This window comes from Scyliorhinus torazame, chromosome 21 (genome assembly GCF_047496885.1).
Source record: "Scyliorhinus torazame isolate Kashiwa2021f chromosome 21, sScyTor2.1, whole genome shotgun sequence".
NCBI classification, from domain to species: Eukaryota; Metazoa; Chordata; class Chondrichthyes; order Carcharhiniformes; family Scyliorhinidae; genus Scyliorhinus; species Scyliorhinus torazame.
In genome coordinates, this window is record NC_092727.1 from 108,507,872 (window position 1) to 108,532,900 (window position 25,029).

General features: G+C 48.5%; 1 protein-coding gene across 4 annotated transcripts in view; it reads left to right on the top strand.

Moving 5' to 3' along the window:
* Positions 1–25,029, top strand: part of LOC140398483 (acyl-CoA-binding domain-containing protein 5-like) — a 166,557-nt gene that overhangs the window by 96,882 nt on the left and 44,646 nt on the right. For 2 of the 4 annotated variants that reach the window (XM_072487220.1, XM_072487222.1), the window contains 2 exons: positions 9,168–9,373; positions 24,260–24,310. In XM_072487220.1, coding sequence (XP_072343321.1) covers positions 9,168–9,373; positions 24,260–24,310 — 257 coding nt within the window. The remainder of the gene's footprint in view (positions 1–9,167; positions 9,374–24,259; positions 24,311–25,029) is intronic. The other 2 variants (XM_072487221.1, XM_072487223.1) reach the window with 2 other exon arrangements.

A 25,029-nucleotide genomic window follows, 5' to 3' on the forward strand; every position in this document is an offset into this window, starting at 1 on the left:
CTCCTTCTCGACGGAGGAGTGTCGAATCTCAGAGGAATGGAGGGTACAGGAAAAAAAAGCGACTGGCCTTCCTGCCTGGTTGAGGGTAGCGGCCAGGGCAAAGTCAGACGCATCGCTCTCCACCTGGAACGGAAGGGATTCATCCACCGTGCATCGTGGCCTTGGCAATGTCGGCTCTGATGCGGTTGAAAGCCAAGAGGGCCTCAGCCGTCAGGGGAAAAATGGTGGACTTAATGAATGGACGGGCCTTGTCCACGTAGTTGGGGACCCACTGGGCATAATACGAGAAAAACCCCAGGCATCGTTTCAAGGCCTTGGGGCAGTGGGGAAGGGGCAGCTGGAGCATGCGGTCGGGGTCAGGCCCTAGGACACCGTTTTCCATGACATAGCCGATGATGGCTAGCCGGGTTGTGCGGAAAACGCATTTCTCCTTATTGTAGGGTAAATTAAGGAGTCGGGAGGTGCGGAGGAATTTGTCTAGGTTCGCGTCATGGTCCTGCAGGTCATGGCCGCAGATGGTGACATTATCCAAGTACGGGAACGTGGCCCGCAGCCCGTACTGGTCCACCATTCGGTCCATTGTTCGTTGGAAGACCGAAACCCCGTTGGTGACGCCAAAAGGGACCCGGATGAAATGGAAGAGGCGGCCATCTGCCTCGAAGGCAGTGTATTGGCGGTCTTCCGGCCGGATAGGGAGCTGGTGGACTTCAAGTCTACCGTAGAGAAGACTCGATACCACGCAATCTGATTGACCATGTCAGATATGAGGTAGCCAGCTTCACTGTTGCCTCGAGGACGATAGCCCCTTTCTCGAAGAGGCGCTGCCAGACATAGCTGGACCGGACTCCAGCCACATAAGTGTCCTGAATCATTAGCTCCGAATGCTCCGATGCAGAGACCGCCCGGCAGTTACAACTGCGGGCGAGTACCCTCAACTCACAAAGATATTCCGCGAGCGACTCACCCTGGCACTGACGCCGTGTGGTGAGGAGGTGTCGGGCGAGGACCTCGTTGACCGGCCTCACAAACTGTCCCTTGAGTACGTCTACAGCCTCCGTATACGAGGCCGCGTCCCTGATTAACTGGAAGATCCTGTGGCTCACCCAGACGTTGAGGAGACGCTGTTTGAGTGCCGGGGAAACCGCAGCAGTCGAGGACTCGAGGTTGGCCTCGAAACAACTGAGCTAATGCTCAAAGATAGCCGGTGCTTCAGCGGCCTGCGGGTCCAGTTTGAGACGTTCAGGTTTGAGGGCAGCATCCATTATCCCAAAAAACTTTTAGTCTATTAAATTGATGGACATCAATTCAGTCGAGACGCTGAGCAGTAGTGAACCAATGCTTTAATAGACTAAAAGTGTGCCAATCTGTAGCTCCTCCCGCACTGCAGGGCTGACCCAGGCCAACAGGCTTTATACCTCCTCAGTGGGGCGGAGCCACAGGCGGAGCCAACAGCAGCACCAATAATAACATTCCAACAGTACAACAGCAACAACCAATAACAGAACAGCAATAACAGTATGTATATACAACAGTGGAGATAATGATAGTACTAGAACAGTAGAACAATAGTGAACATGTATACAACAGCCTGAGGTGGGTGCCTTACTGGCCTACCTTATATAGATGGGTTAATTAAGATACCCGGCCCCTAGCGTGGAAGCACGTACTCCACAAAGAGCACCAGGAAGACGAGCTTTCCCACTCTGTAGGTTCCATGCGGGATATTACAGATCCCACAAGATGGCTGCCACTATTCAGGGGTGAGTCAGGAACAAAGCACCCTTAAGTGGCAAAGTATGGGCTGCTTTAGCACAGGGTTAAAGAGCTGGCTTTTAAAGCAGACCAAGGCAGGCCAGCAGCACGGTTCAATTCCCGTACCAGCCTCCCCAACAGGCGCCGGACTGTGGCGACTAGGGGCTTTTCACAGTAACTTCATTTGAAACCTTCTTGTGACAACAAGCGATTTTCATTTCATTTCATTTTTCAGTATGAAATTGCATCTGGGTTTGGACGGGCAGATTCCCGTGGGGAATCCTGTCCATTCAATTCACGCTACCCCCTCTCCCCGGCCTCAGAACCCGCCTTGGGGGAAGAGTAGAGTTCTGCACCAAGGATAATGGAAGTGGAAACGAGAGATGCAGGCCGAGTGTGAGGAAGATCCTTTTTTACACAAGTGACAATGATTTGAAACTCGCTGCCGACCAGGGTGGTGGAAGTAGAAACGGTCAATGATTTCAAAACGAAACAGGCAGGACACTTGAAGGAAATAAACTGACAAGACTACAGCATAGAGCAGGAGAGTGGGACTCTCTGAATTGCTCTACAGGCAGCCAGTATGGACGCGGCGGGCCTCCTTTTGTGCTGTTGATATTCTATGATTGTATCATCTGATTTCTTCTCAGGCACTGCCTGAGGCACGATCAATTTGGCTGGAGACGAAGATGAATTCAAACTGAGGCTTCATTAGTATCTGAAGTGTGGCCTCCTACAGCAGCTGACGAAATGGCTGCTAGCTGAAGGCCACGCATATTTATAACTCGGCTCCTGGGCGGAGCTAGCATGCAGGGGCCCAGGTGAACCTGTAGTGCAGGTCCTACCGTACAACCCTTAATATAGGAATGATGTGGAGATGCCGGCATTGGACTGGGGTGAGCACAGTAAGAAGTCTTACAACACCAGGTTAAAGTCCAACTGGACTTTAACCTGGTGTTGTCAGACTTCTTAATATAGGTACACAGTGGTTTACCACACTGCCTATTAATATTAATTCTCCGCGTGAATTTGTGATGATTTGTAGCACTGAAATCAGACTTGTCATTGGAATCAGAATTTGGGGGGGAATTGCTTCAGCCCCATGGTTCTATTCATTTCACACTTGACTGAGTTTCACTGATGTGGATGAGACATTGATTAGTGGTACAGACCAACTGTTACAGATGGGCAAATTGTTTCGCAATGAGTCCTTGGCTTTTAAAAAAGAAAAATGAAGCCGCTTCATTGGATAACCAATGCAGCAAAATATTTTCAAGAATACAGCATTTTAATTTTGTTGAACAACATTGTGAATGGAGAATTCTCGAAGTTTCTAAAGTTCTCTAATTCTGCTTTATAACATTCGAGATTTTCTGTTCAAAGGACTGGGTGAAGGCCAATATGTTGCAATTGCATTCAGGAATTTTCACTGCGAAGAGGCAGTCATGCACTAAAGGACTTTGGTTATATGTACTGCACCGTACGTTTGAAATGCACATTTAACCTGCAAGGATACACAGCCCGTTAACCCAGGGGATCACTGATTCTTAAGAAATCAAGTAAGTCCCAGGGTCATTCCTTGGTTCGTGAGGTGTTCACTGATTATTCTCGAGGAAAGGGTTAGGGCGGTGCTTCCCAAACACCCTCTCCCCCCTCTTCACCCACCACCCTCCCCACACTGGGACCCCATTTGATGCTTTAAAATTGACATGACTCCAGAACAAGAGCAAACAGGGATAGAGGAGAGAGAAGAAGAGTTGTAAGAACACGGTGGGGTAAGTGGCAGAGTAATAGTTTTGCAGGATCTGATTCAGGCAGTGTTGGGATCTTGGAGTTCATTCAATTAGGCTTCATCTACCAAACTACAGGAAGATTAAAAAAATAGTGCACACACATGTGGGGTCTCTGAGCCAGCAGTGTCAATCCTGAGTGTTCACTCCACATACACCAGTGCTGCCTCAGAGGAGGGGGAGCTCGCAAACCCAACTGCCCTCCTTTGACCCCACTGAAGGTCACAACCTACAATTCTGGGTTCGGAACTCCACAGTTAGGTTTAACACCCTGACATGGGGAAGATAACCAATGATGGTGAACTCATGGCCTTTCCTGAAAACTTTATGTCCATAATGGTAGACAAAGATCAACTTGATTGAGATGTTCCCATGCTCAGCTAGCCTCCTGACACTTAAATCCTCTAAATTTACAGATCTTTGGGGAGAAGGTGATGCCATGTCCCGAAAGACGTCCTTGTTAGGTAAATTGGACATTCTGAATTCTCCTTCAGTGTACCTGAACAGGCGCTGGAGTGTGGTGACTGGAGGATTTTCACAGTAACTTCATTGCAGTGTTAATGTAAGCCACTTGTGACACTGATAAAGATTATTATTGTGAAACGGTGATCAAGTGCCAACTAGGAATTTGGGATGGAACTCTCTCTCGCTATTTTGGTCGGCTTCCATTGAAACTGGAACTTGTCAGAAGAGGAATACTGGCGTTGCCTGCAAACCCTCTGGTTCTGTAACACTAAGACTTGCGCGCTGTGCCAAAATGCAATCTTGAAAGAAATGGTACCCATAAACATTTAAAATGCCGATTACAGAACTGCAACTGTGAATTTACTGAAGCTTGTCTATTCTGATTATCTTTGGCCGGAATAGATGCAGAACATTATCCTAATGTTGTGACAGGGCATTCCTTCTCTACCCCCTCCCCCAACTGAGGTCAGTGAACCAGTTAGCAGCAGAATGGACTCTGAATGGAATTAGAGTCGCTCTAGGTGTAGCTAAAGGTTACACCCCATCAGGATCATTGCAGCTCGGCACGAACTTTTAGTTCTTCTTGTCTATGCCTACACATGGCAGATGGGCACTTGGACAAAGCACCAGAGGGCAACTGTGCCCAAGGAACTGTTTCCGTTATAGATTGATGCCTTCAGAAAAACTGGTAGTGAGAAAAATAATTTTTAAGATGCACATTTTTAAAGCCAAGGCTGGAAAGCTCAACTTGTTAAGTTGAGGAGATTTAATGGTGGGAGATAGAGCACATTTTCACCTTGCATGGGTGTCACATTCTCCCAAGTCAGGTACAGCAGGAGTGAACTGAAGGATAACACTCTTTATCGAATTTACAACTTGAAATATTTTCTTAATGGTGTTGGATCAGGAGCTGAGAGGGTGCAAAAAGATTTGGATGGCCTCAGCACGAAAGGTACAGAAAGTAATCAAGGTGACTCAGGGAATTTCCGGCTTTCCCTGCTGGGGAATGGAAGTCAAAGGTGAGGATGTGACACTTTCATTGTATCGAGCCGAGGCCCGACGCCCCCCCCAATCTGGAGAACAGTGGTATTTTAGTGCTGCTCCTCGCAAAGGATGCATCAGACTTGAGAGGGTGCGCAGCACAGATTCACCAGAATGAACCAAAAGATAACCTGGGGTATTTTCCATTAAGTGAGAAACTAAGTGCTGTAGAGAAGCAAAGAGATTTTAGAGACCAAGTGGATAGATATAAAAAGCAATCTAAGAGGCTGGTCTTCAACTCAAGGGGCCTGACATACAAAGGGGATAAAGTTATGCTGCAGTTGTCGAGAACCCTGGTCAGACTCCATCTGGAGCAGTGTGTTCAGTTTTAGTTACTGTGTCCTTAGAAGTCCAAACAAACCTTGGCACAGTGTGCAGTGCTGTTTCGTGAAAATAATAACGATGCTTAAATGGTTAAATTATGACGACAGGTTGCATAAAATTGACTTTTATCCTCGAGTTCAGATGGTGGAAGGTCTTGGTACAATACTTAATGTTATTAAATGATTCTATAGGGAAGAGGGTGGAATCTTGGTGAATCATGGGGGGGCGGGGGGGGGGGGGGGGGCATCTTGCCTGCTGGCTAAAGAGTCGGCAAAAGACTCAATCGGGCAGTGGCGAGGCCAGCAGTGGGCCGTCCCCTGGAACCAAACCCCGGGCGGAAGTTTTGCCTGCTGAGATCTGCCAGGCAATCAGAGACCAGCAGCTCCTGGGCTCAGCAGCGCCACTGGGAAGGCTGTGGCTATTGCCGATAGAACAGGCACCAGAATCCCAGGATCATGCAGGGACCCAGGCTGCGGGTAGGTAATGTTGGGGGTGGGGGGCTCTCCCTGGGTGGGTGCCATGGGGAGACGACACAGGGCTGTTGGCAGCAAGTGTCGGGGGTGGGGAGGAGGTGACTCTGAGCAGGAGCCCCTTCCCCATATCCTGTCCCAATCAGGCACTTTAGGTTCCTGTCCTATAATTTTACCCTTCCAGGCACAGAAACGTTCAATTAAACCCACTTAAAATTATGCCTTATTTCTAATAGGGCAGCACGGTAGGACAGTGGTTAGCACAGTTGCTTCACGGCTCCAGGGTCCCAGGTTTGATTCCCAGCTTGGATCACTGTCTGTGCGGAGTCTGCAGGTTCTCCCCGTGTCTGCGTGGGTTTCCTCCAGGTGCTCCGATTTCCTCCCACAGTCTAAAGATGTGCATGCGGAATTGCCCTTCGTGTCCAAAAAGCTTAGGTTGGGTTACTAGGTTACTGGCATAGGGTGGAGGCATGGGCTTAGGTAGAGTGCCCTTTCCAAGGGCCGGTGCAGACTCGATGGGCCGAATGGCCTCCTTCTGCACTGTAACTTCTATGATTCTATAATGTTTCCCAATAGAAATATCAATCCCTTAAAACCACCTTTGATTTCCTCAAACCCTTGAGGTCAATTTTTGGCAAGATTCCAGTCAGAGAAACTACTTTATCTGGTGGGGAATCTGCAACAATGGAGCACAATGTGAAAACTAGAGCAGGGCCATTGGGGAGAGAAATTAGGAAGCATTTTTCACAGATAAGCTGTGGGGCTTTTGAAGCTCATTCCCATAAATGGCAGTTTCTATTTTATACACCAACTATTGTTGAGACTTGTTAAAGTTAGACTGTTATTTTAGTGCTGTCTTTGTAAATAAGATCAGTCCCTAAAATGAATTGAATTGACGCTACTCCGATTTGTTCCACTTTGAGCCTAGCAGTTTGTGGTTTCTCCTGTTTCGAGCCTACCAGCCGGACAGTTATTGCAATTGGCTGACTATTGTACTAGCCTAACAAATAGGAAGAGGGGTAGACGATGTGGATCCTTGAACCTTCCCTGCTAAATGAGGGCTAGTCCCAGGATCTCTGGCAAATTTCAACATGAACCCCAAAACCGTAAAAATCAACAAGCCAATTAAAACCATGGTAGGATTTGAATCATGCCTCCAGGTTATTAATCTAGTTTTCTAATCCAATAACATGGCTACTATAATAAATATGGAAAATGCTGGAAATACTCGGCAGCTCAGGCAGCACCTGTATCCGTAACCTCTCTTGTTTCCCCCCGCAGGTGCTGCACGATTTGCTGAGTATTTCCAGCATTTTCTGATTTGTTTTCAGATGTCCAATACCTGCAGGATTTAGCTTTTGTGTTGGGACGTTATCACTTTGCGAGCTATATCTGGCACTCCAACTGACCCATCAGAAGTTGAGACCAGTTGCTGAGAGCAACACTTAAAAATGGCAGGTTCATTGCACACATAAAAATATTCAGAAGTGTAAAATAGAGGGTTTAAGTTTTGAAAAAACCTTCAGGTTGGGAGCAGCACTGTCAATAAATGAAGGATTTCCTGCATGGTGGTTGCAGCGAAATGGTGAACAGTAGCCCGTGGTTGAGCTGATAGTCTGCGTATAAGTGTGAAGAGCCCAGTTTAAGAAGACGAGAAGATGGAATAGAATTATAGAAGGAGTTGTGAATGGCAGGTTAAGGTACAAGTTGACCTAGTCAACTCCGATCTCACTGGAGGTACATTTTTGTTATACCTGCCCTCGTGGGCAGTGTGGTAGCATGGTGGTTAGCACTATGGCTTCACAGCACCAGGGCCCCAGGTTCCGATTCCTGGCATGGGTCACTGTCTGTGCGGAGTCTGCACGTTCCTCCCGTGACTGCGTGGGTTTCCTCCGGGTGCTCCGGTTTCCTCCCACAAGTCCCGAAAGATGTGCTATTAGGTAATTTGGACATTCTGAGTTCTCCCTCTGTGTACCTGAACAGGTGCCGGAATGTGGCGACTAGGGGCTTTCACAGTACCTCCATTGCAGTTTTAAATGTAAGCCTACTTGTGACAATAAAAATTATTAAAATAACAATATGGACAACGGTGGCAAGGTAACACATAATTGGCCAAACCTGTACAATGCACTGAATGGCTTGTTGGCTTACTTCAGAGGGCATTAACAATCAACGATATAGTGTGGAACTGGAGCCATACATACCTCAAGTAGAAATGGCTAGATTGCTTTCTAAAGCGTGCCAGTGAACCAGTTGGGCTTTTATGACCAGATTATGGTGCCAGACCACTTTATAGTTTACTCTCATAGTTTGTCATGATGGAATTTGAACTCTAAACATTGGATTGTGAGTTCAATATCATAACCACTACACTGCTGCAGCCGCCTTACTATAGTTATACGAGCATCAGAATGTGAGACAATTGTTTGGTTGGCCCCCTACTTGCTCCTTCTGCAAATCATTTGCAACCAGTTCTACATATGTCTCCTCCACACAATATGCAAAATTGCCTTTTGACTGCCACAGATAGTGGGGTGGAAAGCACCAGAATATTTCTTTACATCTATACCTTTGTCATTTAACCCTGGCAACTACTTTCACTGATGATTTTTCCATGTTGGCAGCATTCTTTAATGGTTTGCAGGTCACTGGCACGATCAGCATTTATTGCCCATCCCTAATTGCCCATGAACTGAGTGCCTTCCTCAGCCATTTCAAACAGCAACTAAGTGTCAACCCCATTACCTTGGGCCTGGAGTTGCATGTAATCAAAATGGTTTGGGTACCTGCTGGGATGGTTTCCACGTCCCCATGAATTTCCACCTTGACCAAGTATGGATGGCAGATTTCCCTTCCCAAAAGGACATGAACCAGATGGGGTTTTTTCTTTGACAATTGGTGATAAATGGTCATTGAGAGGCGAGCGTTCAAATCCAGATTTTATGAATTGAATTTAAATTGCACCAGCTGCCGTGATGGGATTTTGAACCCTGAATCCAGAGCATGAGCCTGTGCCTCTAGATTCTTAGTCCAGTGACATTAACTATAGACCACCATCTTCCCTTCCTGGGGCCAAGTACGATCTGAACATCTGTATCTCATCCTAATTTTGCACCAGATCTCCTTTTGAAGGAAATTTCTCACGGCTGTTGGACCTATTTTGCGAGAATTTTGTTCTACTGCTGAGTAGGGAAGAAGAATGGAAATTCTCTGATCCAGTTTGTTAATTTTATACTTGCGTCCTATAACTCTGTGTCTCATTTGTCCTTTGTTTTCATCGGTGCCATATACAAGTTTGTTCAAAGGTGTTTCTTCACCACGACAGGCCGACAGCAGGTTCAAGGTGGAAATTCATGGGGACGTGGAAACCATCCCAGCAGCGACACAGAGACCAGTGAGAGAAGGGGCCACCGAGGAAAGAGTGTAATTAACCTCAATGATAAGATTGTGAGAGTTCTTCATCACCTACAGGAGAACATGCAGTCTGTGTTACAGCGAATCAGTAGACTGGAGGACCTAACAACATCTCAGGTACCCAAACCATTTTGATGAGACTTCCTCAATTCAATTTTTATTGCCAGTTTAACCAACTAATCTCAAGGCAACATGTTCCAAGTTTTATTTTTGGTGTAAATGAAAAATGAAGAAAATCAGTGGCGGGGAAAATTGACCTTAAAATTAGGAGCATATTGATGTTTAAAAATAAAAGTCATTTTGAACCTGGTTTTAATGTAAGAGGACAAGAAAGTGATTTTAAAAATGAGAGCCAAGCTAAATAATTCACTGATCTTCTCCCATATAATATTAAATAGCTTAGATTCTTTTTAACCCTTGCCCATTTTCTTTTCAAAAGTGGTAAAAATTAGAAATCTGTGGGCGAGATCTAACAGTCACGTTACGCCTGAAAGGCAGCGCAACACAGCCGGATGTTGCCAGGTGACCCTTCTAAAAATGGCGTCCCAATCTCATCCTGCACTGAGGAGTTCCGGCGAGCAGAAGTCCTCCGAGAAAACGGGACTAAGTGCAGACTTGGCCGTGCGTTCCCCGCTGAGGCCCCCAATATACCTTAATGGCTGTTCGATTGTGTGGTGTTATTCAGCGCTCCGAGCGCTGGGAAACACACGGCTAATTGCGCGCGTCATGGGACTCTGTTCCCAATAGGGGTAGATAGCCCCTATGTTTATCGTTGTCACTTTCCTATCTCTATGGAGGTGGGATGACAAACGTTTTTGGAGATTGTTTGCAGCAGTTAAGACCTGCACTCTCCTGACAGTCGACAGCACCACCACTGAATGGCGGTGCTAAGTGGCAGTTAAGTGACTCATCACCTCCAGAAAGTGTTGACGGCTTCAGGCAGATAAGTGCCAGATGGAGGAGGGGATTGGAATCCTCAACGGAAGAAATGCCATCAAGAGGCAGATGAGCCGATCCTTGAATTAGCAACCGTGTCCACAACCCGCAAGTATCTAAAGTCAATGAGAAGGCAACCGCAGACAGTCCAAAGTGCAACTGCAAGGCCCAGGCCATTGACTTCAGAAATGCCAAACCATCATGACAAAGAAGGATTGGGGACAGTACTATGAGCCTCGACAACTGTCGACTGATGATAATGCATAGGGGAATGGTTGCAATTTTGCAGCTAGTGAAACAATCATTAAGTGCGTGACCTGATTCAACCTTTGATTGATTGCTTAAGTCTTCAGGGAGCTATCAGTACAACAATAATGTCTCTGGACTGCAGTCTTTGCTCCGCAGTTAGCTAGGTATGAAAGACTGACATTTCCTCCTGTATAAATAATATACTCCTCGCAGCAGTATCCAAAGATCATTCTGGGACTCTTAAAATGAAAACTAAATTCAACAGCCTGCATTCCTGTTCCTGATAGGTCTAGATATATCAGTGACCTCAACATGGTGCTGTTGTCCTGGGTACAATATGCAAATCTCCAGATTCGGTTTTTGATGAGAAAACAGTGAAAATATTTTGACTGTTTTCACAAATTCAGGAGGAAATCAAATTTTACTGATTGACTCAAAATATGAAAAATGAAATGAAAATCGCTTATTGTCACAAGTAGGCTTCAAATGAAGTTACTGTGAAAAGCCCCTAGTTGCCACATTCCGGCACCTGTTCGGGGAGGCTGGTACGGGAATTGAACCGTGCTGCTGGCTTGCCTTGGTCTGCTTTCAAAGCCAGCTCTTTAGCCCTGTGCTAAACCAGCCCCAAATATTGCATGTTCAGCAGTGGTAATGAGTAAAATTAAAACTGAGTTAAATGTCTCTATTTATGCAACAGCACGTTATCAGTGAAGTATTAAATCAAATGTATTTTTGTTGAAAATATTTTTATTGAACTTTTAACATTTTATACAAATTGAAACAAAACAGCATGTATCAACACCCAAAATGGCAACCTGCTATCAACACCTATAACTACCCCCTCCAAAGAAAACCTAGAACACCCATCCCCTCTCTCCGCAACTAACAGCTAACAGCAACCAGATCCTAAAAGTGCAATATGAACACCCGCCATCTACAATAGAACCCGTCGATTGACCCCCTCATAGTGAACTTGACCTTCTCAAGGTACAAAAACGTCACCAAATTAGCCAGCACCATGCGGCACGGGGTGGTGACGCTTGCCTCCAACTCAACAGAACCCGCTGCCAAACCAGTAATGAGGCGAAAGCCAAAGCAATTTCCCCCACACCCACCCTCAATTCCAGCTGGTCCGACACCCCAAATATCGATACTTATGGACAGGGCCCCAGATCCACGTTCAGGATTGCCGATATGGTGTCAAACAAAAACCCCGAAAAACGCTCCAACTGGGGCCAGCACCAGAACGCGTTATAATGGTTTGCAGGCCTCCACGAGCATCGCTCACACCTATCCTCAACCCCCGGAAAAAATCGACTCATTCTGGCCTTGGTAAGGTGAGCCCTGAGCTGTGTTAAACTCAACCTCGTGCAGGATTACATCGCGTTCACCCTTCGGAGGGACTCACTCCACTCCTCCTCCTCAAAAATGGGTCCCAGCTCCTCCCCCCACCTGGTCATCTAGCAAAGCGGATAGCGGCGCCTTCGGAAACTTCGAAAAAGCCCGCTGAACCGAATCACGTACCTGAACATATCCACCCCACCCTCCCAAGTCCTGCTTTCTCCTTCAGCTCCTCCCAACTAGCAAACTGATTCTCCAAATATAAGTCCCTCACCCTCTCCAACCCCTTGCCTTTCCACTTCCCTAATGTAGTATCCAATTTTGCTGGTTCGAACAGATGGTTCCTACAGACAGGGGCCTACCTTGATATTACCCACAGCTTAAAATAGTGGCGGAGCCACCATCATATCTTTAACATGGAGATGATCACTGGATTCAAAGAATATTTTGCTGGGGCAAACGGCTGAGATGCCATCACCAATGCCTCCAGCACGACCCCTTGCATGACTCTGACTCCATCCGCACCCAAGTGACTTCCTGGTCCCCACTCTTCTCAACGTTTAGTTTCTACCCCAAAAAGGAGCCGAATCTCTTTAACATCCACCATCCCTGTCCCCACGACCCTTACATACAGCAAAAGATCGTCAGCATTCAAAGACATCCTGTGCTCCACTCCCCCACCCCCACCAAAATCCACCTTCACTTGTCCGAGGTCCTCAAGGCAATTGTCAATGGCTCGATCGGCAACGCGAGCAACAATGGAGACATAGAACAACCCTGTCTCGCCCCCCCTATACAGCCTAAAGGACCCCGAACACATAGCGTTAGTCCGCACACTAGCAGCCGATATCTCATGTAGCAGCCGCACCCACGAAACAAACCCAGGATCGATCCCAAACCTCTCTAGAAACGGTTAGCTCCACTCAACCCCATCAAATGCCTTTTCCGCATCAACGATACAATTATCTCCACTTCCGGTCCCACTGACTGCATGAGAACTACGTTGAATAACCGCCTCACGTTGGACGCTCGATTCCTACCCTTCACAAAGCCTGTCTGATCTTCCCCCACAACCTCCAGAGGACAGGGCTCCAAAACTAACACCAAAGGTTTTGCATCAATATTGAGCAGAGAAATCGGCCGGTATGACACACACTCTGTAGGGTCCTTATCGCTCTTCAGAAGGCGGGAAATGGACGCTTGCCCCAACATCTCCGGGAGGGAATCGCATGCCAATGAATCTTTAAACATCCCCAGTATCAATGAGGCCAATTGATCTGCGAACTTATAGAATTCTACCGATAACCCATCCGTCCCCGGCGCCTTCCCCGTCTGTATCTTCCCTAAGGCTGTATCCTCCTCCAACCCAACTGGTGCTTCCAATTGCCCCCACAGTTCCTCCCCCACCTGGCGGAACTCCAAACTCTCTAAGAGGTCTGCCATCCTCTGCTCATCCTCTGGTGGCTCCGACTTATAACACCGCTCACAGAAGGCGGAAACACTCCACTAACCTTCTCTGGGACGGACTACAACCCATCCCCCGGCTCCCGCGCCTGCACGATCTCTCTGGCCACTTCTTGCCGCCTTAACCGATGAGCAAAAAGACGGCTAGCTTTCTCCCTAATCTCATACACCACCTGCTTTGCACGTCCTAGCTGGCACACCACCCGGCCTGTGGACAGCAGGTCAAACTGCATTTGCAGCTACTTCCTACGTGCCCAAAGCTCTGGCATGGGGTCATTCGCATACTCCCTATCCACATCCAGGATCCCATCCACCAGCCCCTGCAACTCCTGTCCTGCATCCATATCTATATGTGCCTTGTGCAGGGTTATCTCCTCCCTGACCACCGCCTTTAACGCCTCTCACGATGTAGAGGGCAAGACCATCCCATTCACATTCCATTCTACATTGTCCTTTAAAGCCCTAGAAACCCAATGTCTGCCAGCAGTCCCACATACAACCTCCAATCCATGCGCTGTGCCTGACCTGCCTCCAGCTTCAAATCCACCCAATGCGGCTTGTGGTCTGAAAGAGCCACCGCCGAATACTCCGTATTTTGTACACTGGGGAACGGGGTCTTATCCAGAACAAACAAGTCAATCTTTAAATATATCTTGTGCACTGTCGAAAAAAACAAAATCTCCTTACCATCCGGATTTACCACTGCCATGGATCCAGCTCACCTGTCTTCTCCATGAATGCGACCAGCGCCTTCCCCAAAAGGGACGGTGATCTCGGCCCAGAGCAATCCAACTTTGAGTCCAGAACGCAACTAAAATCCCCCTCCAAAATAAAATGGCACCCAACATCTGTTTCATAAACTTAACATCGCCCCAATTCGGGCCATAAACATTCACCAACACCATCATTTCCCCTCCCCGCCTGAAAACGAACCTTCCTGCTGATCAAAATCACCACCCCCCTTGCCCTACTATCGAACCCTGAGTGAAAGACCAGGCTCGCCCCAGCCTTCCGCAACCTGACCTGGTCCCGCACCCACAGGTGAGTTTCCTGCAGGAACCACATCGGCCCCCAAACCTTTCAAATGGGAAAAAAACCCTTGCCCTCTTCACAGGCTCACCCCAGCCCTGCATGTTCCAGGTCATCAACCTTGTTGGAAGTTTATCATCGCCCCTCCCCTTCAAGTCAGCCATTGGTGCCATTGATTCAATGTTCCTACCCAAACTCCTGGATCCTAGGCGCACCTAAGATGGCCACCTTCCTCACCCCTTGAGTGAGACAAAGAAAACCCCTGTACAATCCTGGATATATACTTGTTGCTCTATAAGTCATATGCCATCCTGCAGACAATGTCATATGCTTTTGGACACTAGATTGCACCTATGTTGTCACCTTGAGTATCCGCATTTAGGTGTGAAGGTACAACAGCAAAATAGATTTGGGCATTTTCAAATCATCCCTCTGCAAGTTCAAACCCGCTGGGGCCGGGATTGTAGGCAGGTGGGAACTAAAAATAGCCCAGCATGACAGTTCCCTCGCTCCATCCTGCCTCTCGGTCACTTTTGGGGAGGCGACCTGGGGAAACAATAGGAAATGACCGCTAGCACACAGCAGATAACCAACACAGTTCATTGAGAGTCCACTGAAGCCAATTGAAGGAGGCCAGGTGGGATTCTTTACTTGGCCTCCAGGTTCTTGCAGGTGGCAGGGGCCAGTTAGGTGCCTGGAGACGGATGGGATCACAGCTCCAGGCAGAGCACACAGGCCCTTCGCCTGCTTCAGCCTCAGGCTTGGGGTGCCTAACCCTCCCATTATCCCTCACCCCCATCTGCCCTGAACCTGGCCCCTGTGGTATCCCAGCTGTTAAGGCCTGTAGTAACTCTCACGAGGCCCATAGGAATACCCTAATCGATCTACCCGTGTGACCCGTGGATTATGAGCTTCCCCATTAGTGGTCAGAGGCCCACCCAGCTGCGGCTCGTTACCGGACTATGTACAAGCCGACCTGAACAGGGACCACCATCCTGGTAGTCCCGACAGGGACTGATTGTATGTACACCACCATGCTAACTCTTTAGCACAGGGCTAAAGAGCTGGCTTTTAAAGCAGACCAAGGCAGGCCAGCAGCACGGTTCAATTCCCGTACCAGTCTCCCCGAACAGGCGCAGGAATGTGGCGACAAGGGACTTTTCACAGTAACTTCATTTGAAGCCTACTTGTGACAATAAGCGATTTTCATTTTCACCATTATGACCATTTTCAATGTCTACAATAAACTCACATTTATGCACCCACAAGGGCCTCCTGGGTTTGCACAAGGCCATTCTTTAAAATTTAGATTTGACAAATTTGGTGGGAGGGCACCCCCATTTTGAAACACGCCCTCTCTTATTTACCTTCCTCGCAGCCTCTTGCTCCTTTCAAGCTGGGAGGCCTCCAACACGTCCTCCAGGTGCTAGAGCCTGCTGTCCTTAATTGGAAAGTCTGTCGCCATGCCAATTAAGGGGAGTCTCGCGTGATAATCAGAATGAGTGACTATTCCACTCCCCACCTCTCCCCCAATACCCCTCGGCACCGAGAACCAGCCCAGACCTCGGTTTCGTGCCCCCCAGTTGGGAAATCATACCTAAGAGACCTAAGTTAACAGTATGGTGATATCTTCCCTCTGAAAGGTATGGCGATGGCACCTATTTGAACAATTACAGTGGCACACCAAGGAAGCAGGTTGGGGCCATGGAACATGTTGGACGAGGCAGGGACAGGAATGTACTTGAGGAGATCCAGGGTATCAGGATTAAGGCAAGGGGGAAGGTTCCCTCTGCTATTTCTGACGACCTTGTAAGGCCCACTCTAAAATAAACATAATGATGATCTCACGGGACAGTGATCGGAGATGGATTTTCATTATCTGTGCCATGTTGCTAATGCCCAATGCCCAGCGAAAATATGCACCTCCCCCATCCCCGCACCCTCCAACATGCCCTAAGGGTGAGATTTGTGTTGGCAGATTCACTTACAGTTCTTGACATAACGTAGCAGTCGTATTTAATACCCAGTTTCCAGCCCTTAAACCCAACAGATTATTATCCTGTGCTTGTTCTTTATTTAGGTATCGATTATGTGTGTAAAATGTGAATGGGTTCTGGGGACAAAGCATTTCTTTGACATAATCCTGCACAGCCAGATTCCAATGTTTCAATTTGTACCGTGTGTGGAATTATTGCACACAACAAGATTATACAGTGATTCTTTTTAAAGTTCTGTTTGTATATTTGAATATTGTGTGTGCCTCAGTGTAAGCTCCTTCTTAACTCTGGGAGGGGTGGGGGTGGAAAAATCAGTTATTACAGTAAAAAAAAACTTTTGCTAGGATCCGAGCATTTTAGTGCCTGGTTTAGTAAATATCGCAAGCAATAAGCAGCCAGGAGCTGACAACTTTATAGCCTTCCATTGAATGTGAATTACGTTTAAACATCTAGCATAGAAAACCCAGAGGGAGGGCCCATTCTGAGCTTTTCTGATGCACTTGCTGGTGCCTGAAATTAGCAGAGGCCTGGGAACTAGCCAGGCACCCCATGGCCTTTGATGCCTGGGAGAAAATGGTTAAATAATTGAAGGCGTTTACCCATCATTCATTTTCTTTTGAATTGGTTTCACAAATTCTGATGTAAATACGTAAAAGCAAACATTCTTTTGAGATCACATTTAGAAGGGAAGATTAATATTTGAAGCAGGTTTGAAAATTCACTAACCATGCATTTGCCGAAATGTGCAAAACATCTCGTAAAACATTTCACACGTCATCAAGCAGCTGTCATCATTTCACTGCAAGCAAGTTCTTTCGCCAAACAAGCCAATTATACAGTGCAATTTAATTTTTTCTTTGTATGGACGATGTTTATAACATATTGGGTTGAAATAATCTCTTTGCTGCATTTCTGAAAACTCTGTCCCCCTTCTCCTATTGCCCACCTCTTATCAGCCAGTACAACTCGCCAAAGCCTGTCTGCCATCTACAAGGCATGAGTCAGGACTATGATGGAGTGCTCTCCACTTCCCTGGATGAGTGCAGCTCCGACAACACTTAAGAAACCCAGTGCTTCACAGCGCCAGGGTCCCAGGTTCGATTCCCGGCTTGGGTTACTGTCTGTGCGGAGTCTGCACGTTCTCCCCATGTCTGCGTGGGTTTCCTGCATGTCCCAAAAGACATGCTATTAGGTAATTTGGACATTCTGAATTCTCCCTCTGGGTACCCGAACAGACGCTGGAATGTGGCGACTAGGAGATTTTCACAGTAACTTCATTGCAGGATTAATATAAGCCTACTTGTGACAATAATAAAGATTATTACCATCCAGGACAAAGCAACCCACTTGATTGTCAAACCCAGCTCCCCCACAGCCTTAAATATTCATTCCCTCCACTACCAACGCACAGTGGCAACAATATGTACCATGTACAAAATGCTTGGCAGCAGTTTGCCAAGGATCCTTCGATAGCACCTTCCAAACCTGTGAGCACCACCATCTGGAAGGGCAAGTGCAGGAAATGCATGGGAATACAGCCGCCTGCAAATTCCCCTCCAAGCCACTCACCATCTCCCACTTGGAACCAAATCATTGCTCCTTCACGTCTCTAGGTCAAAATCCTGGGGTGGGATTATCCGCGCGCCCCTGCGGCGTGTTTCGCTATGGCGGAAGCGTCCCACCATTGGTCGGTGACTGGATCTTCTGGCCCTGCCGCTGTCAACAGGCTTTCCGTTATGTGCGCTCCACCTCCGGGAAACCCCATGAGATCATTAAAAATAATTGATCACATCTCCAGCTGAAAACTGGCTGTTCATTCCGATACATTTTACTTAGAGACATATCATTTTTGTTAATTTCCCGAGAGACTGAATTCCCTGTTTCCCCTGTTCTGCTTATCCGTAGCAAGGACACTGATGTCATAATAATAATAAAAGCAAATTACTGCGGAGGCTGGAATCTTAAACAAAAACAGAAAATACTGGACAATCGGAGGTCTGACCGCATCTGTGGAGAGAAAAAGGAGCTAACGTTTCAAGTCTGGATGACTCTTTGTGTCAAAGCTTTGACACTGATGCCATTACCTGAATTCTTTCTCTTGGGAGCACAGTTATAATCAGAGTCGCTGTACATGACAGTCCTGACAGCCTAGGTGCAGTGAGATGGTGCAGATCGTAATATTCCTACCTGTTGTTTGATCAGTCGGACTCTCAAATTGCACTTTTTGAAGAACCCGACTACTTCACTGTCTAGACTATGTTTGTTAACCACTGTGTGATTAAATTATAGTTGTATGCTACAGTCTCAGATTTGTGGCATTTGCCTGCATGTACCACAACACCTTTGGAGGCATAAATATTTTTATCCTTTCCTATTTAACACCTCCCTGGCTGTTTTAACATCATAGGTTGCGATCTTCCAGCCTCGTTGCGCCCTCGCTCAAGTGAAACGATGCCGGTGAATAGCAGGAGAGGCCAAAAACAAGAACCGCACCAGGCGCCAAACAGTTTGCGATACCACTGGCCCACTCCCGTCGCGTGGCAAGAATCCAATTATCACCACTTAAGCCCAATTTCCATACAATTAACCAGAGTCACCCCATATCCAACGGCTTCCTGTCATTCATGGGCCTCCTCGGCAAGTGGTCACGCTGACTCCGATTTGTACTCCTTTTGAAAAATGTGAACCTGGCGGAAGGGCTTCTGTGGGGAGCCGAGGAGGAAAGTAGCCATCTTTGCTCACACAGAAAGAGCCCGGGGGGAGGGGTGTTGGACTTGCAACCCCAGTGTTCGGAGGGGTGTTGGGGACCCTCGGCTGGGGGGTGGGGGATCCTCCACAGGGGTGGACCTCCATAGGAAGGTGGGGGGGGGGCGCTGGTGGGCAACCGGCGGGCAACCGCTCGCGGCACCATCATACCAACCCCTGGATTGTTTACCTGTTCCGGGAGCAGCCTTTGTCCCTGTCCACCTGCCCCACCAACCACCCACAACCCTCACAGAACGCCAAGGCCTCTAGCAATGCGTCTGAAGGCTATTGCTAATAGGGAATTGGCAATCGTGGTTAAGTGAGCACTTACACATCCCAAGTGCATTCACATAGAATTTACAGTGCAGAAGGAGGCCATTCAGCCCATCGAGTCTGCACCGGCTCTTGGAAAGAGCACCCTACCCAAGGTCCACACCTCCACCCTATCCCCATAACCCAGTAACCCCACCCAACACTAAGGGCAATTTGGACACTAAGGGCAATTTAGCATGGCCAATCCACCTAACCTGCACATCTTTGGACTGTGGGAGGAAACCAGAGCACCCGGAGGAAACCCACGCACACACGGGGACAATGTGCAGACTCCGCACAGACAGTGACCCAAGCCGGAATCGAACCTGGGACCCTGGAGCTGTGAAGCAATTGTGCTAACCATAATGCTACCGTGCTGCCCCATGGGTGGGTGGGCCATGTAGCATGTGGGAATTATTGCCAACCATCCCAATCACATCTTGATGTCTAGACACTGTGCTTGAACACTGCTGGAGGCAACACCACACACACAGCAGCCAACATCCGAACACCCAGGTGATGGGACACAGCTCCGGGGGCATGTCCACCGCCAGAGGGTGGGTGGGTGCCAAGGAGAGGGGGGTTTTGCCTGGAGAGATGAACTAAGGATTTGGAGGATTCCGCGTTACGGAAGAAAGTGACAGAGGCATGATAATGGTTGTGCACAAAGGTGTTTAATGTGTTTTACAATTCCCCACTCTGCTGATGGTGCCGCCCCCCTCCACCTTCCCCTGGTGTCCTGAAATCCTCAACGTGCTTGGCCCGCCTAGCTCTACCACTACATCTAGGTGTGTCCCCAGGATGGATATCAGAGGTGGCGGCAGCCAGCTGCTTACCTCATCCCATGCCTTCGATGCCCCTGGCAGGCATTGTCTGGGGGCTCTGAGGGCGGAGGGCCCCGGCGCACCTGCCAGCACATGCACAGCCGTGCCGCCCTGGCCTATGTGCTGACCTTGAGATGCAGTCTCATCAGAGGGGTACAAGGCGGGGAGCTGGTGGCCACCTTCGCCATGCCATGAGATGGGTCCGGGTTGGCACCCAGCACTCCCACCTTCCGATAGGTGCCCATAGGGCCCTGGGTTCACCTTGGGACAGAGGGGCAGCTGGTTCAAGCCCAGCTGCTCCAGCATCATCTGGCTCTGCCAACCGTGGCCATGCATAGTCTGCACCATTGTGTCGACAATGCTCCTCAGTGACTGGGACATGCTCTGCAGCGCCTTGGTAATGCCCACCTGTGACTCGGACAAGCTCTGCAGCGCCTCAGCCATTCTCATCTGAGAGCGGGACACGTCCCGCAGAACATCATCAAGGTCAGCCTGGTACTGGATGACATCCCCCAGCGAGTCGGACATTCTGCCGAGACCCTCACTGGTTTTTGAATCATCTCCCATATTCCCAGTACAAAAATCACACTTTTTGTTTTCATCTCTGCTTTTATTCCCCTTTATTCTTTTCCTGAAGACAATGACTTATGTTGGACTATGGTAACACAGCGGTTAGAGTCTTGCCAGTATCTCACTCATGTGGTTAACAGGTTACCGACCCCCTCCACCCCACCATTCATTCACTCCACTGCCAATGCATAGCGGCAACAGTGTTTATTGGATTCAAGATGCACTGCAGCAATTCGTCAAGGCTTCCTCCACAGTAACTTCCAAGCCTGGAGCCTCATAGAGTCATAGAATTTACAGTGCAAAAGGAGGCCATTCTGCCCATTGAGTCTGCACCAGCTCTTGGAAAGAGCATCCTAACCAGCTCCTGGAAAGAGCATCCTAACCAAGCCTACACCTCCACCCCATCCCCGTAACCCAGTAACCCCACCTAACCTTTTGGACACTAAGGGACAATTTAGCAGGGCCAATCCACCTAACCTGCACATCGTTGGATTGCGGGAGGAAATCGGAGCACCCGGAGGAAACTCACGCAGACTCGGGGAGAACGTGCAAACTCCACACAGATAGTGACCCAAGCCGGGAATCGACCCTTGAGCTGTGAAGCCACTGTGCTAACCACTGTGCTCCCGTGCCGCCCTGTGCTACCGGGCCTCTACCGCCTAGAGGGACAAAGGCAGCAAATGTATGGGTAACCTGCAGTTTCCCCTCCAAGCCAAAAACTATCCTGACTTTGCACAATATCGCTCACAGCCGAGCCAGATCATTTCCTTATTCCCTTGTGGATCTTGAGATTTACACCTGTTGAATTGGTGAAGTTATGACATACGTTGTTTGATGATGTGCATAAGCAATACACATAAGAGGTCAGTAGCACATCGCATGTGCATCCCAGGACTGACCTTTGGCACCAACTTCTGTATCTGTCTTATTGATTAAGCTGGGTGAAGCAACAAAAAGGAAACGCAACAGAAGCTCTCAATATCATCATCAAATATAACCAATGAAAAGATTGATCAATTCATGAGGTGTATGAATTGTCGTGGGACTTACTGAAGAGGAACAAGTACCTACCGAGGAACATAAAAGTGGTTTGACATTTAATTTAATCGTGCATTAAATGGGAGGAGAAGGGGATTAAGACGCTAAAAGATTTGTTTCTTAGGGGTCGGTTTGCAGGATTGAAGGAGCTGGAAGCGAAGTATGGGCTGGAGCAGGGGGAAATGTTTAGGTACATGCAGGTTCGAGATTTTGCCAGAAAGGAGATACAGAGCTTCCCGGAGGAACCGGCCTCCACATTGCTGGAGGAGGTGCAGACGACAGGGGGACGGCAGAAGGGGGTAGTGTCAGCGGTTTATGGAGCTATTTTGGAAGAGGATAAGGCATCACTGGAAGGGATCAAAGCAAAGTGGGGGGAAGAGTTGAGAGAGGTTGTAGAGGAGAAGTTCTGGTGTGAGGTGCTCCGGAGAGTAAATGCCTCCACCTCGTGAGCGAGGTTGGGGCTGATACAGCTGAAGGTGGTATACAGAGCGCACCTCACGAGGGCGAGGATGAGCCGATTCTTTGAAGGAGTAGAAGATGTGTGTAAGCTTTGCGGGGGTGGCCCCGCTAATCACGTTCATATGTTTTGGTCCTGTCCAAAGCTAGAGGATTACTGGAAGAAGGTTTTTAGGGTAATTTCCAAGGTGGTGCATGTGAAACTGGACCCGGGTCCCCGGGAGGCCATGGGCGAAATTCTCCGGTATCGGCGTGATGTCCGGCGACTGGCGCCTAAAATGGCGCAAATCAGTCGGGCATCGTGCCGCTCCAAAAGTGCGGAATGCTCCGCATCTAGGGGGGCCAAGCCCCAACCTTAAGGGGCTAGGCCCGCGCCGGACAAATTTCCGCCCCGCCAGCTGGCGGAAAAGGCCTTTGGTGCCCCGCCAGCTGGCGCGGAAATGACATCTCCAGGCGGCGCATGCGCGGGAGCGTTAGCGGCTGCTGACGGCATTCCCGCGCATGCGCAGTGGAGGGAGTCTCTTCCGCCTCCGCCATGGTGGAGACCGTGGCGAAGGCGGAAGGAAAAGAGTGCCCCCACGGCACAGGCCCGCCCGCGGATTGGTGGGCCCCGATCGCGGGCCAGGCCACTGTGGGGGCACGCCCCGGGGCCAGATCACCCCGTGCCCCCCCAAGACCCCGGAGCCCGCCCGCGCCGCCTTGTCCCGCCGGTAAGGTAGGTTGTTTAATCTACGCCGGTGGGACAGGCATTTTAGCAGCGGAACTTCGGCCCATCCGGGCCGGAGAATCGCGGGGTGGTGGGGCCGCCAACCGGCGCAGCGCGATTCCCGCCCCCACCGAATATCCGGTGCCGGAGAATTCGGCAACCGGCGGGGGCAGGATTCACGGCAGCCCCCGGCTGGGGTCGGAGAATCTCGCCCCATATTCGGGGTGTCGGAGCAGCCAGGGTTGGAAACGGGGGCGGAGGCAGATATCGTAGCCTTCGCCTCGTTGATCGCCCGAAGGCGGATCCTGTTGGGATGGAGAGCAGCCTCTCCACCCTGTGCCCTGGCATGGCGGGGGGACCTGTTGGAATTCTTGACTCTTGAGAAGGTTAAGTTTGAACTGAGCGGAAGAACGGAGGGGTTCTACAATTCATGGGCATTATTCATTATGCACTTTCAAGAACTGGGTAACATCGAACATTAGTTGGAGGGGATGGTGGGAGTGTTGGGTGAGGGGGGCTGTGTGTATTAAGGGTGGCTATGGGTGATCCCTGATTCCTTTTTGTCATTTGTTTATGTGCATGCGGGCTAATGTTTGGGGTTTGGTGGGAGGATGGGATCGTTGTTATGGTTATGGGGATTGACATATTTGTTGCTGATTATTGTTTATTGTTGGTGGGTGTAAAGTTGGGAGAAAATGTGAAAAAGGAGGGTTTTTTAAAAAATTTTTAATTTAACCGTACATTATTAGTCTCTTGCCTATCTCTTGAGGCTTAATGATATTCAGATAAAAAATTGATGTTCACTGATTTCCTTTGAATTTACCCTCACTTTGTACTCACTCCATTTCTTCATCATTCCTGCTCAATTCCTTAAGAAAGTGAGAAAAAAAAACATCTTGTCAGCTGAACTGAACCGATCCAATCCAGATATTCAGTTTAAATTTGTACATCTGAAAGATGAGCCAGAAGGATTGGGAAACAAGTTGAAAAGGTTAGCATTTGCTGACTAGAAAATGTAGCCTGTTTCTCAGGAAGGTTTTAACTACACACAACGTACACTCTTTAAAATAGCAATGAGTTAGGGCCAGAGATGAAACCGTGGAATAAATGTACAGCTGCTCATTGGTGGTCTGATTCCCACAATTACACTCATTCTCAGCATAATCCTCTCATGGGTATGTTATCGAGTTCTGTGTCGACAACCCCAGAAATACAAATCCCTCACAGCTTTATTATGTTCTATTGAGTGCTCCCTCCTGCCTGCGCAGTAATAGGAATTCACTGAGGTATGAGATCGAGGCATATGGTTGATATATATTTTAATATCTCATTACAGGTACAAACAGTCGGCTTACAGCCCCCATGCTTGAAAACGTCTGGACACAAGGTGAAAAATCTCTAGTGTTATGATCGCAATTTTATTTAATAATCTCCGACCACATTGCATATCTTTTTAACCGCTTAGTTTACTTGGCATCACAGTTATAATGAAGTGAAGACACGGCAGGAGACAATATTTAAGTGTTTTCTTCTTCATTAAGTGCACTCCCCTTATGACAGACGTAAGAAAAAGTTACCAAATGTAGTGGATATGTACCCCTGCCAAGGTTCAGGATTTTTCCTATTATTAACTGTGTTCACAACAGTCAATGGCATGATCTAACAGAAATGAAACAGAGTCCCTGGTTAAGTGCGTTTAGCCGGGTTTTTCCCGGCACCAGCAGTGGGTGCCTGGGTGGCATCAGGGATGTCAGGGTAACATCCGCCCTGAGCCCGACCACTCAGGGGCCCCCAAACGCCTGGAAGACCACCCCAAGTGCCGGTTTGCCTTGTCCACATTGGTGGAGACCAGCACTAACAGGCACTCGCTCTGAGTCTCCGAGGCATGGGGGGGTTAAATCCCATGCCTTGGATAACTCCGGCGAGTGCATATTAAAGCGAGCCTAACTGCTCACTTTAATATGCAGATTTGTCCCTTCCCAATGTGGGAGGGATCCAGAGCGGAACATCTTGCGAGATGCCGTTCGAGATTTAGCAGGTGCGTTGCGTCCTGAGTCTGGCGCGGCCATTAGATTTCGCCCTAAGTCATCTATGAACTAAAATCTG